The following is a 15,318-nucleotide window of genomic DNA, read 5'->3' as shown; positions in this document are numbered from 1 at the left end:
GTTAGTTTTAGCAGTCTCCATTATGAGTTTAACAATATGCTTTTAATTATGAGTAAACAGAATGCAATTTTTGAAGTATGGTGGACTAGCATTGTCTGTGTTATAGGTCACGAAGGCTGTGTGGAGGTCATACTCGAACAAAAAGACTTTCGTCAGTTTGATGGGAACCCCTTCACTCCGCTGCATTGCGCTGTGTATGTCTGCTGTGAGATTGTCTTCATCTCTGTCATCTGTTGCACTTTTCTTCTCCGTTTCAACTTGTCTGTCTCTGAATCCTCTGCTTTACAGGGTCAATGACCATGAGACTTGTGCCACCCTTTTATTAGAAGCCATGGGATCAAAGATTGTAACTTGCAAAGACTCCAAGGGCAGGTTAGTAACAGTCCTATGCTAGAGATAATAGAATATAATAGAATTGTACCTACAGTAGCTCCAAAATTTTAGCAAATATAATAAACATGAGCCAGTGGAAATTATTTTAAAGAAGAACTGTTGTCTCGGTTTATCAGGACACCTCTCCATGCTGCTGCATTCGCTGGGCACATTGACTGTGTTCAGATGCTCCTGGCCCATAATGCATCTGTGAATGATGTTGACCAATCAGGGCACAGTGCACTGATTATGGCTGCAGAGAAAGGAAGAGTTGAGGTTGTAGGTATGTATTCTTCACCATGTTTTTCTTCTCCTCTTTTGCATTATGCCTCTGTTCATTTGTATAAAAGGGTTATGAAAATGAGCTCACTTATGCAAAGTGTGGCATGTGTTTTAAACAGAAGCTCTGCTTACTGATGCCAATGTGAATCTCAGTCTGACTGACCAGAAGGGCAATACAGCACTTCATCTAGCCTGCAGTAATGTAAGTAGAGCCAATTGCATGCCAGGTTCATCAGTCCCTATAATTTTATAGTTTACCCTATAGTTTCAGCAGTGGTGCAGTGATCTTTCATTATCATTTCATAATATGACATAAATCAAATCAAATCCCAGGCCTGGCATCTGGGAATGGTCCCATGTGTGCACATTTATCTTAAGCTTTATTTGATGTTAAAATCATATTTAGCATTAACTAAGTGGTGCCATTTTTAATGCAACTTTTACTATAGATTTTTCATGGAAAAAAATGTGTATATTCACATCAAACATAAAAAAAACTAATATTTTCATATTATCTACTGACTCCGAAATCATATTTAATTTGTATTTAATAATTTGGCCTCCTTAAAAACAAATGTTGAAATTTGTAATGTATGTATGACCGTTCTCATGGGGTTTCCATTAATATTACTAATATTTATTATTACTATGAAACAAAAAATGATGCCAGATATGAAAACAAACATTGCAGACAGTATTTTTGAATGTTTTTGTTAATCCATTACCTGATGTCTTCTAAAGATGATTTTCCTGTTCTGTCTGCTTTTTTTCCAGGGAATGGAGGAATGTGCATTGCTCATTCTTGGAAAAATTCCAGAATCTGCCCTCATTGCTACAAACGCTGCACTGCAAACGTGAGTTCCCTTCCATATTATGTTTACATTTATGCATTTGGTAGATGCTTTTATCCAAAGCGACTTACATTGCGTTGAAGGAATACATTTTATCAGTTCATGGATTCCCAGGGAATCGAACCTGTGACCTTGACGTTGCTAGCACCATGCTCTTATATATTAATAAAGAAGCAATTGATCCTCACTTGTTTCTCGCTCTCTTGTTTCTCATTCACCCTCTCAGACCTCTCCATTTGGCTGCTCGCAGCGGGATGAAGCAGACAGTGCAAGAGCTGCTCTCTCGTGGGGCCAGCGTTCAAGTGCTAGATGAGAATGGTGCGTCTGAAATCTCAGCAGATTTTGTTCATGCGTAGATTGTCAGTGTATGTGCATCTGTCTATGCCAGTCTTCTTTTATTAGTGCCGTAGAAGCTTGTGGCTGTGTTTCAAAGCTTTGACGGTGTCATGCGTGTCCCCTTTTGCCCCCCAACCATGTGTTTGGCTTCCTGACTAGCGAGGCACTAATGGAATGCCGCTTTCGTCAATCACCTCCCCACCACTGTCCTTTTGTTCCACTGCTCCGTCCCCCCCTTCACCTCTTTCTGCTATCCTGTCTCTTTCGCTCTTTGGCTGTCTTTCCACGCAGGTCTCACCCCTGCTCTGGCTTGCGCTCCCAGCAGGGAAGTGGCTGACTGCCTGGCTCTCATTCTGGCTACCATGATGCCTTTCTGCTCCCCTTGCAGCTCTGGAACTCCTTCCCCAGGCGCCCTGCTGAAATCTCTGCCCCGCCAGGCCAAGAGTCCCCAAGGCCCCCGCAGTCCAAGGGACCCCTCCGGTCCCTCCAGCGAGGGCACGACCACTGAAAATGACTCGGACTCAGAGACATTTTGACCCCGGCTCCTTCTAGAGGCGCCCTTCATAGTTATCAAAGCACATATTGTCATGAACCATACAGAAGTTGTACAGATTTTTGATAATGGAGCGCAGCCTCTATAACAAGAGATTATGAAACATGACATAGTACACTTGGTACGCTTTTGTTTTGCCACACTTGTTTGCACAGGAGATTTTTTTCGAAAGCCATTTTAATCACTTTAACACAGGATGATTGAGATCGCCAAATGTTGACCAACTTCTCACGCTTGAAGTACGGTAATGTATAGTGTGGCGTGGTCTGTCTTAATCTGTGGACTTTTGAGAGCACAAACCCTGCACAAGGTTAGGTCACAGTCATTTCACTCCTGTTGTCACTGTGGGACCAATCAAGAACCAAGAAATCACATTTTTGAAACAACAGGGGAATTGCCATCACTGCATCAACATCACTTAGTATTTATTTTTAAGAGCAAAGGCTGGAATACACTACATGACTTTGGCACAGATTTTTGCTGATTTAAGTCTGGACAATTTGTCAAAAGTCAGAGCCAGTGTGCAGATTTGACTTGACAAAAAATCACTTTGTATATGATGGGCACAGACAACTGACTTTATTGAGACACAGACAAACAGACACGCTAATAAACAATATAGTACTCCTGTTTTACTATGGTCGATGCGCTGAGCCGCCATATTGGATTCTGAAGTCAGGGTTGTTGCGGTTTCCCAGAGTTTCCCATTTGCAACTCTGACTTGAGGGGGCATTCCACTTAAAAGTTCCTACTTGGAACTTGGAACTTCCCACTTAAATGGAATGCACCATAAGATTCCATCCAGTCTGAGAATATCAAACATGTTTGATATTTTGAACCGAATTTACAGCAGAGCACATTGTTTTCATTTGTCATTCATCTCCCAACAAGGCGCATGTTTCTTTGAGTTTATTGTGTTCGGAGTGATTTTAAAATCTAGTAAGTGTGTGATCCTCATTTTTGTGTATAATGCCCAGTGTTTCTCTGTAACCATCTACAAAGTCTGCAAGCGTATGACGCCTATGTTTTAAAATCTGTTTAGATTTGAAAAGTTGTGTAGTGTATTCCAGCCTTTTGACTGTAAGTCCATAAAACCCATTGTAATGTGATGAAAATCCGTTGTTTTCCATTGTCCAGATCGTACACCAGTTGTACTTTACACATTGAATTTGACTCATTGTGAATAGAAGGCTCTTGAGATTTATTTTGTAAAGAAGAGCATTTTTATGCTATAGATATAAGTAGATTTCTAGGCCTTGATGGTCTAATCTTAAGTCTGACGCTTTTGGAGAGTGACACTTTGTCACTCAGTTCCTTCTCAGACATAGACACAGTGTTCAAATAATACTTCTATTCAGGTTGAATTTTAGATTCTAGTGAGAGGACATGGCATGTTATGTGAACCAGGATGTTTTCAAGCCTGTGCCAATATTTATTTACATTTAGATAACAATGGTACTACAATTGTATGCACTTATGTATAGCAGTAAATGGGTGTTTAAAGGAATAGTTCATCCCTAAATAAAAATTCTGTCATTATTTACTCATGTTGTTAAAAACCTAAATGTGGCTCTTTCTGTACATCGGCTCTGTAAAGCTCCAAAAATGACAGAAATACCTCCAAAAAGAACTATGTACTGTATTCCAGGTCTTCTGAATTCAAATGAAAGCTTTGTCTGAGAAAGAGCTCCTCTTCAGTGAGCTGTTGGTACTGGATCATTGCGTTAGTGAATTGAACTCAAGAACTGAATCATTTAGTTTGTTTTGTGAATCAAATCAATCAAATCATTGAAAATAACCAGTTCAAAAGAATGATTTGTTCACTAATTGAACTGATTCAGTGACCTCACTGATAAAGTCACAAAAGTTATCAGTCTCTTCCTCTCAAAATTATTGTAGGGCTTTAGAAGACTTCTCCTTTTGTGCTCCATGAACAAAAAAACAACACCAGGGTTTGGAGAGACATGAGTGGGAGTAAATAATGACAGAAATTGCATTTTGGGGTTAACTATTAATTTAACATTGAATCCAGAACTATGAGTAACCTACCCTTTTTTTCTTTCCTTTCTTTTGCACTGGTTGAAAATTAATCCTTTTAAAACAGATTTCTAACATGCTTTTGGGGGATCTCAGCAAGAGTGTTTATTTGCTTTCAAATTTGAATCCATTTTGCTTCGAAAGATGAAGAGCTTTTAGTGAAGATGATGTTTTAAGATCTTGCTGGTCAGAAACTTTCCAGAAAATTCTAAATGAAAATGTAAACCACTGTTTATCTGTTTGCCTTTGTCCACAATGTGCCAGTTTCTCGGTGTCCAGTGCCTTGTTCTGCATTTTCAGAGTTTTGTTAGATTACATCAGTGTGCATTTGTGTGTATGTAGAGTGTAATGAAAGAGTCTGAAGATGTGAAGATAAGTCTGGGACACACCTGCCAATCGTAAGCCAATGTTTTTTTTACCAAGTCCTGATGTTTGTGCCTACGAGTGTGTGATTTACAGTAGGAAATAGTCTTTGTACATATCAGCTCATGGACATTATCATCACCAGAGCAAAAATTGCACACAACTGTCTTATTACAAAAGCACGTGGTTGATTTTCTTTTAATAAATTAGATTGATTATGTTTGGAAGGATGCAGAGGAATGGTGTCAAACAGTATTATAACAGGAAAAAAGCTTTGAAATGTATGACAATCTAGATCGTGGTTTCCTCCATTCTGATTTTGAAGGTTCTTTGTCAGCTCAAGTTTTTTTTATAAATATATAAATTGTATGACTATTATATAAAATGTTTTAACAGAGTTTTGTGTAGTCTTTTCTTATTATTATTTATCCATGAATATTAATTTCATTCAGTGAATTTTCATGCTTATGTGAAATGCATTGTATTTAACCAGTTTCATATTGTAGTTTTTCAGCATGAACACTATACAGTAGGCCTATTGTTACAGTTTAAAGTATCAGATCAAAAGATCCATCAAAAACATATTAATAGCCTCTAATTAAATATTGAATAAAGCTAAATTAATATTGCATAAAAATTAGACAATCATCAGGTAAGTTCTAATGGGACTGTTTTGGAGGGGTGGGATCTGAGCCGCTCTTTCTAGTCAAGTCCCTGTTCTCCTGTGTCCATAATAAAAAATAAAATGCAAATGAGGGAGGGTCAGTCATAATTCGGTGATAATATCGCGCAAACTTCATGAGATGCAGATCACGTGATCTAGGGGGCGAGGTTGGATACGACCGATCCAACTCCTCCCGCTTTATATACTTTGCTCCACTAGATACTCCAACCAGCATATCTGTGAAGTTGAAGTTGCAACATTTCAGTGTGTTGTGTGCACGGTGTAGTGCAGTGCAGTGTGAAAGGATGAATGATTTTATTTCTATGGGCAAGTTCTAGCGATGAGGAGGTCTGAGTCCTCTGAGTTAGTTTAGACATTCTCTGGTTTCTAGGGGACAACGATACCCTCATGTCACGATTCGATACATCACAATACTGAACTCACGATACGATATTATTGCGATACTCCAAGAGATATGGTAAAAAAAAAAATTAACTGTTGATTAAAATGATAATAATTAAATTGATAATATGCTGGCACTGTTTCACTGACTAGATAATGTACCCCTACTGCACTTTTTAGGTAGCCTAACATAAGACATTTAGCATTATCAGGACCCACATATATCCTCCCATTGCATTATTATACATTATATTCAACATTAGATATAGTAATTTAATGTAGGCTACTGACTCTAAAACTCTGTAAACTTGATTTTTTTTCCCCACACACAGCAATTTTAATTTTGGGTGAACTATACTCAACATATTGTCATTCACGATACATATTGTTGCATTTTTGTATTGAGATATATTGTTACACCCATATAGTTGTTGAGTAAGTTGGCAATAAATTCACAGATTCGAACTTCCCGGGTCAATAACTCCTGAGCTAAACGTTGTTACTACACAAAACATTTTTTAATCGTAGTAATGTAGACAAGCAGCTACAACCTATTTTTCTTTAAAACGAGCTTTCCCTCGCAGTGGACAAAATACATCGATTTCTATGCGCAGGCGGCCCAGAGACAGATCCGAAAGGACCGTCTGCAAAGTGCAAAACCCGAAAAGTGTTACTAAGAAAACAGTCAATAACTTCACTGTCACACACTATTGTCATCAAATTCAGTTCACACATCACTGCTGTCCTGATGGCTACTACAACACTTATTTTGTATAAATATCTTTTTGCATAATTTTTATGATTATTATTGAAAAATATTCAATTCTGTATTGTTGCCAAATTCAGTTCGCACATTACTGCTGTCCTGATGGTTATACTACAACGCTTATTTTGGATAAAATATATTTTAAATTGTATATACAATTGTACATTTATAATTTTTAAGATTTTTATGAAAAATATTCAATAACTTCACTGTAATTCACTGTATTGTTGCCAAATTCAGTTCACACATCACTGCTGTCCTGATGGTTATACTACAACACTTATTAAAAAAAAAAAAAAAACGTTTTTAATTGTATATACAATTGTAAATGTATTTTTTTATGATTTTTATTATGAAAAATATTCAATAACTTAAGTGTAATTCACTGTATTGTTGCCAAATTCAGCTTACACATCACTGATGTCCTGATGTCAAACAATGTCTAGTTTAAAATGAGAATTTCTGGCCTTTTCCCAGGATTTGTGATAGGCTGTGTTTGTATTGGCATTCATTTGCACTTTCTTTAATAAATCAACTATTAAGTGTAGTGCTAAAATTTGTTTCTAATCATATTAATGCATGGATGCTTTATCTGGAATTCTACAAAAAAAAATCTCTCTCTCGAAATTATACTGTATATGATCTGTGTGCTTTTCCAAACTGCACAGCAAGTTTAAGTCTGAGAAATGGACTTTAGTCAGGGTAGACTCCATATTTTACATGAATTAGAATTAAAGCGGTCATGACATGGATTTTATATATCATTTTAATATTCCTTGAGGTTCATGTATACAAAGCCCCTAAAAGGGACAAATATGGAATGTGAGGAAAAATATTTTTCAAAGCTTTTGCGTTCTCTCGCAAAACTTTTGAGTGTCATTCCAAAAGATTTATTTTGGAATAAGTCAGACCACTGGGGATATGGAACTTTTTTTTTTTTTAGGAATATTTTATTACTTGATGTTTAAGGTTGCTTGCATTTAGATACCAGATCTGTATTTGTATGTCATTGATATCTTCCACTCCTGAAATAAAGCCATCTTGTTTCATAGTCTTAACACAGATACAACTTTAATGTAGTTGCATTCAAAAAATACATCAACTCATGTTTATAATTTAAGTCTCTGACTAAATCAGGTTTGGAGCAAAAACATTTGACCATCATCAGTGGAATTATTTATTGATTTATTTTGTACAGAATACCACAAAACAGAAACATATTATTAATAGAATGCAAAGCGCTCTCTCGCAAACACAATTGTGTTCCCTCGCAAAACTTCGGACAAACACTTAATGTTTAATGTCCCGCTGGCAGTGTTTCAGACAGCTCCATACGTGAACAATGGAGCGGGTCATAGAGTTTAATTTTGAACTTGGACTTAAAGAAATATGGTCACTGCTTAGTTAAAGGAGTTCATTAAAAATGGCAATACATTCACAGATTTTAAAATAATTGAGTTGGGCCAACTTAATATCGAACAATGTAAACTGAGTTGGGCCAACTTAATTTTGGAAATTATAAATTCTAAATATTATTGAGTTGGGCCAACTTAATTTCGAACAATTTAAATTGAGTAGGGCCAACTTAATTTTGGACAATTTAAATTCCAATTATTAATTATTGAGTTGGGCCAACTTAATTTCGAACAATGTAAATTGAGTAGGGCCAACTTAATTTTGGACAATTTAAATTCCAAATATTAATTATTGAGTTGGGCCAACTTAATTTTGGAAAATTTAAATTCCAAATATTAATTATTGAGTTGGGCCAACTTAATTTTGAACAATTTAAATTGAGTTGGGCCAACTTAATTTTGAACAATTTAAATTCCAAATATTAATTATTGAGTTGGGCCAACTTAATTTTGAGCAATTTAAATTCAAAATAATAATCATTGAGTTGTGCCAACTTAATTTTGAACAATTTAAATTCCAAATAATAATCATTGAGTTGTGCCAACTTAATTTTGAACAATTTAAATTCAAAATATTAATTATTGAGTTGGGCCAACTTAATTTTGAACAATTTAAATTCCAAGTATTAATTATTGAGTTGGGCCAACTTAATTTCGAACAATGTAAATTGAGTTAGGCCAACTTAATTTTGGAAAATTTAAATACCAAACATTAATCATTGTGTTGGGTCAACTTAATTTAGGAAATTTTAAATTCTAAATATTAGTTATTGAGTTAGGCCAACTTAATTTAGAACAAATTAAATTGAGTTGGGCCAACTTAATTTTGAACAATTTAAATTCTAAATATTAATTATTGAGTTGGCCCAACTTAATTTTTAACTATTTAAATTGAGTTGGGTCAACTTAATTTTGGAAAATTTTTATTCTAAATATTAATTATTGAGTTGGGCCAACTTAATTTTGAGCAATTTAAATTCCAATTATTAATTATTGAGTTGGCCAACTTAATTTTGAACAAATTTAAATTCCAAGTATTAATTATTGAGTTGGGCCAACTTAATTTTGAACAATTTAAATTCAAAATATTAATTATTGAGTTGGGCCAACTTAATTTTGAACAATTTAAATTCCAAGTATTAATTATTGAGTTGGGCCAACTTAATTTCGAACAATGTAAATTGAGTTAGGCCAACTTAATTTTGGAAATTTTAAATACCAAATATTAATCATTGTGTTGGGTGACCTTAATTTAGGAAATTTTAAATTCTAAATATTAGTTATTGAGTTAGGCCAACTTAATTTAGAACAAATTAAATTGATTTGGGCCAACTTAATTTTGAACAATTTAAATTCTAAATATTAATTATTGAGTTGGCCCAACTTAATTTTTAACTATTTAAATTGAGTTGGGTCAACTTAATTTTGGAAAATATTTATTCTAAATATTAATTATTGAGTTGGGCCAACTTAATTTTGAGCAATTTAAATTCCAAGTATTAATTATTGAGTTGGGCCAACTTAATTTCGAACAATGTAAATTGAGTTGGGCCAACTTAATTTTGGAAAATTTCAATTCTAAATATTAATTTTTGAGTTGGGCCAACTTAATTTTGGAAAATTTCAATTCTAAATATTAATTATTGAGTTGGACAAACTTAATTTCGAACAATTTAAATTGAGTTGGGCCTACTTAATTTTGAACAATTTAAATTCTAAATATTAATTATTGAGTTGGGCCAACTTAATTTCGAACAATGTAAATTGAGTTGGGACAACTTAATTTTGGAAAAATTTCAATTCTAAATATTAATTATTGAGTTGGGACAACTTAAATTTGGAAAAATTTCAATTCTAAATATTAATTATTAATTATTGAGTTGGGTCAACTTAATTTTTAACTATTTAAATTGAGTTGGGCCAACTTAATTTTGGAAAATTTTAATTCTAAATATAACTATTTAAATTGAGTTGGGCCAACTTAATTTTGGAAAATTTCAATTCTAAATATTAATTATTGAGTTGGGCCAACTTAATTTTTAATTATTTAAATTGAGTTGGGCCAACTTAATTTTGGAAAATTTCAATTCTAAATATTAATTATTGAGTTGAGAACTTGATTTTGGAAACATTTCAATTCTAAATATTAATGATTGAGTTGGGACAACTTAATTTTGAACAATTTAAATTCCAAGTATTAATTATTGAGTTGGGCCAACTTAATTTCGAACAATGTAAATTGAGTTGGGGCAACTTAATTTTGGAAAAATTTCAATTCTAAATATTAATTATTGAGTTGGGACAACTTAAATTTGAACAATTTAAATTGAGTTGGGCCAACTTAATTTTAAACAATTTAAATTCCAAGTATTAATTATTGAGTTGGGCCAACTTAATTTCGAACAATTTCAATTCTAAATATTAATTATTGAGTTGGGCCAACTTAATTTTTAACTATTTAAATTGAGTTGGGCCAACTTAATTTTGGAAAATTTCAATTCTAAATATTAATTATTGAGTTGGGTCAACTTAATTTTAAACTATTTAAATTGAGTTGGGCCAACTTAATTTTGGAAAATTTTAATTCTAAATATTTATTATTGAGTTGGGTCAACTTAATTTTTAACTATTTAAAGGGGACCTATTATGCAAAATTCACTTTTGAATGGTGTTTGGACATAAATGTGTGTTGGCAGTGTGTGTACACAACCACCCTACAGTGATAAAAATCCACTCACTCCTTTTTTTTTATCTCCATAAATCAAAAGCAGTCTCTCCAAACGACCCGTTTTCAGAATGTGGCTTTAGTGACATCACTTAAGCCACAGGCCCCGCCCACGAGTGTTGACTGACATACCGTTATAACCTAGACCCGCCCTGATCGAGTTCACTGTGAGTTGTACACATCAGCCATTGCTGCAGCAATGCACTCACGAGAAGCGTCGAAGCATCTCCCAAGCGATGAAGATGTTGTAGCTGGATGTATTCATTCACATAGCTCTCTCTATTTACTCTTGAAATCTGCCAGCCACTGAAGACGGTGGATTCATTTTGTTTTCAAAGAAAATGCTCCCTCAACTCTACAGAAATTTATGTAAGTTACTTATGCACTTTTTATACTGTTTACTCAGCTCTAACAGTGATTTTCTGAAGAAAAACTGATGCTTCATCTTTTGTGTGACATACAGTAAACTTTATTAAACTCATCAGTATATTTTGTGTCATCATTCAGACAATTAGATCGTCAGACGGAGTCCTACAGCAGGCTTGCATTAATAGTGTATAAGCAATGCCAAATAGGTTATAATCGTAATTAAACTAAACTATACCTTTTCCAACTCCATACAGCATATATTCTCTGACTCTGTAGGCATTTTTATGGTCGAAATGAACACCATTACTGTGACTGTCTGTTTTATTATTATCATCTTCCATGTTCTAGCTCTGATCGCGGGATTCGCGGCTGCTTAGGCTCCGCCCCCTGTGCCGTGAACCAGCAGCTCATTAGCATTTAAAGGAGAAGCACTAAAACAGTGCGTTTTTCACAGACCCAAAAAATGATGATTTAAACGTGCTGTAAATAAAATTATGTTGGGTATTTTGAGCTAAAACTTCACATACACACTCTGGGGACATCAGAGAATTATTTTACATCTTGTGAAAAGGGGCATAATAGGTCCCCTTTAAATTGAGTTGGGCCAACTTAATTTTGGAAAATTTCAATTCTAAATATTAATTATTGAGTTGGGTCAACTTAATTTTGAACAATTTAAATTGAGTTGGGCCAACTTAATTTTGGAACATTTTAATTTTAAATATTTATTATTGAGTTGGGTCAACTTCGTTTTTAACTATTTAAATTGAGTTGGGCCAACTTAATTTTGGAAAATTTCAATTCTAAATATTTATTATTGAGTTGGGTCAACTTAATTTTTAACAATTTAAATTGAGTTGGGTCAACTTAATTTTGTACATTTTAAATTCTAAATATTAATTATTGAGTTGGACCAACTTAATTTAGAACAATTTAAATTGAGTTGGGCCAACTTAATTTTTAACAATTTAAATTCTAAATATTAATTATTGAGTTGGACCAACTTAATTTTTAACTATTTAAATTGAGTTGTGCCAACTTAATTTAGGAAAATTTAAATTCTAAATATTAATTATTGAGTTGGGCCAACTGAAATTAATTGAAATGGGCCAACTTAATTTTGGGAAATTTCCATTCTAAATATTAATTATTGAGTTGGGCCAACTTAATTTCGAACAATGTAAATTGAGTTGGGCCAACTTAATTTTGGAAAATTTAAATTCCAAGTATTAATTATTGAGTTGGGCCAACTTAATTTTGGAAAATTTCAATTCTAAATATTAATTATTGAGTTGGGTCAACTTAATTTTGAACATTTTAAATTCTAAATCTTAATTATTGAGTTGGACCAACTTAATTTAAAACAATTTAAATTGAGTTGGGCCAACTTAATTTTGGAAAATTTAAATTCTAAATATTAATTATTGAGTTGGGCCAACTTAATTTTGAAAAAATTTCAATTCTAAATATTAATTATTGAGTTGGGTCAACTTAATTTTGAACAATTTAAATTGAGTTGGGGCAACTTAATTTTGAACAATGTAAATTGAGTTGGGGCAACTTAATTTTGGAAAAAATTCAAATCTAAATAATTATTGAGTTGGGACAACTTAAATTTGAACAATTTAAATTGAGTTGGGCCAACTTAATTTTGAGCAATTTAAATTCCAATTAAATTATTGAGTTGGGCCAACTTAATTTCGAACAATGTAAATTGAGTTGGGGCAACTTAATTTTGGAAAAAATTCAATTCTAAATAATTATTGAGTTGGGACAACTTAAATTTGAACAATTTAAATTGAGTTGGGCCAACTTAATTTTGAGCAATTTAAATTCCAAGTATTAATTATTTAGTTGGGCCAACTTAATTTTGGAAAATTTCAATTCTAAATATTAATTATTGAGTTGGACCAACTTAATTTTTAACTATTTAAATTGAGTTGGGCCAACTTAATTTGGGAAAATTTCAATTCTAAATATTAATTATTGAGTTGGGTCAACTTAATTTTTAACTATTTAAATTGAGTTGGGCCAACTTAATTTTGGAAAATTTTAATTCTAAATATTTATTATTGAGTTGGGTCAACTTAATTTTTAACTATTTAAATTGAGTTGGGCCAACTTAATTTTGGAAAATTTAAATTCTAAATATTAATTATTGAGTTGGGATAACTTAATTTTTAACAATTTAAATTGAGTTGGGCCAACTTAATTTTGGAAAATTTTTATTCTAAATATTTATTATTGAGTTGGGTCAACTTAATTTTTAACTATTTAAATTGAGTTGTGCCAACTTAATTTTGGAAAATTTCAATTCTAAATATTAATTATTGAGTTGGGCCAACTTAAATTAATTGAGTTGGGCCAACTTAATTTTGGAAAATTTCAATTCTAAATATTAATTATTGAGTTGGGCCAACTTAATTTCGAACAATGTAAATTGAGTTGGGCCAACTTAATTTTGGAAAATTTCAATTCTAAATATTAATTATTGAGTTGGGCCAACTTAATTTCGAACAATGTAAATTGAGTTGGGTCAACTTAATTTTGAACATTTTAAATTCTAAATCTTAATTATTGAGTTGGACCAACTTAATTTAAAACAATTTAAATTGAGTTGAGCCAACTTAATTTTGGAAAATTTAAATTCTAAATATTAATTATTGAGTTGGGCCAACTTAATTTAGTAAAATTTCAATTCTAAATTTTAATTATTGAGTTGGGTCAACTTAATTTTGAACAATTTAAATTGAGTTGGGCCAACTTAATTTTGGAAAATTTTAATTCTAAATATTTATTATTGAGTTGGGTCAACTTAATTTTGGAAAATTTCAATTCTAAATATTAATTATTGAGTTAGGTCAACTTAATTTTGAACAATTTAAATTGAGTTTGGCCAACTTAATTTTGGAAAATTTTAATTCTAAATATTTATTATTGAGTTGGGTCAACTTAATTTTTAACTATTTAAATTGAGTTGGGCCAACTTAATTTTGGAAAATTTCAATTCTAAATATTTATTATTGAGTTGGGTCAACTTAATTTTTAACAATTTAAATTGAGTTGGGTCAACTTAATTTTGTACATTTTAATTTCTAAATATTAATTATTGAGTTGGGCCAACTTAATTTCGAACAATGTAAATTGAGTTGGGTCAACTTAATTTTTAACAATTTAAATTGAGTTGGGTCAACTTAATTTCGTACATTTTAAATTCTAAATATTAATTATTGAGTTGGGCCAACTTAATTTCGAACAATGTAAATTGAGTTGGGTCAACTTAATTTTGAACATTTTAAATTCTAAATCTTAATTATTGAGTTGGACCAACTTAATTTAAAACAATTTAAATTGAGTTGAGCCAACTTAATTTTGGAAAATTTAAATTCTAAATATTAATTATTGAGTTGGGCCAACTTAATTTAGTAAAATTTCAATTCTAAATTTTAATTATTGAGTTGGGTCAACTTAATTTTGAACAATTTAAATTGAGTTGGGCCACCTTAATTTTGGAAAATTTTAATTCTAAATATTTATTATTGAGTTGGGTCAACTTAATTTTTAACTATTTAAATTGAGTTGGGCCAACTTAATTTTGGAAAATTTCAATTCTAAATATTAATTATTGAGTTAGGTCAACTTAATTTTGAACAATTTAAATTGAGTTTGGCCAACTTAATTTTGGAAAATTTTAATTCTAAATATTAATTGAGTTGGGTCAACTTAATTTTTAACTATTTAAATTGAGTTGGGCCAACTTAATTTTGTACATTTTAAATTCTAAATATTAATTATTGAGTTGGACCAACTTAATTTAGAACAATTTAAATTGAGTTGGGCCAACTTAATTTTTAACAATTTAAATTCTAAATATTAATTATTGAGTTGGACCAACTTAATTTTTAACTATTTAAATTGGGTTCGGTTCTGATTCGGTTCGGGAGTATAGATAAAAGCCCGCCCGCACTTACAATTGATTGGTTGGGACTTTCGTGCGCTTCGTGAGGCACACTAGCACACACACGCAAGGTCTCTCGCTCCCTCTCTACACGTTCTTCCCCCGGTAGAAGTAGAATCCACAGCTAGATCAATGAGAAGCCCTATTACAGCGACCATCATTGAAGTGAACTGTTCACACAGTTCTGAAATTATCGTACATTATAGGATTTTTCCATTATTGATC

General features: G+C 32.3%; 1 protein-coding gene across 2 annotated transcripts in view; it reads left to right on the top strand.

Moving 5' to 3' along the window:
• The window catches only part of LOC308686493 (serine/threonine-protein phosphatase 6 regulatory ankyrin repeat subunit B-like), a 23,080-nt gene extending 17,148 nt beyond the window's left edge, over positions 1–5,932 (top strand). The window contains exons 21-27 of one of the 2 annotated variants that reach the window (XM_081394919.1): positions 107–194; positions 289–372; positions 510–655; positions 774–856; positions 1,429–1,508; positions 1,732–1,823; positions 2,230–5,932. In XM_081394919.1, coding sequence (XP_081251045.1) covers positions 107–194; positions 289–372; positions 510–655; positions 774–856; positions 1,429–1,508; positions 1,732–1,823; positions 2,230–2,261 — 605 coding nt within the window. In that variant the 3' untranslated portion in view covers positions 2,262–5,932. Of the gene's footprint in view, positions 1–106; positions 195–288; positions 373–509; positions 656–773; positions 857–1,428; positions 1,509–1,731; positions 1,824–2,132 lie in introns of both variants that reach the window. The other variant, XM_081394920.1, reaches the window with a different exon arrangement.
• The last annotated feature ends 9,386 nt before the right edge of the window (positions 5,933–15,318 follow it).

This window comes from Scardinius erythrophthalmus (assembly GCF_964197995.2).
Source record: "Scardinius erythrophthalmus genome assembly, contig: HAP1_SCAFFOLD_325, whole genome shotgun sequence".
NCBI lineage: Eukaryota > Metazoa > Chordata > Actinopteri > Cypriniformes > Leuciscidae > Scardinius > Scardinius erythrophthalmus.
This window is presented reverse-complemented; position numbering and strand designations above follow the sequence as displayed.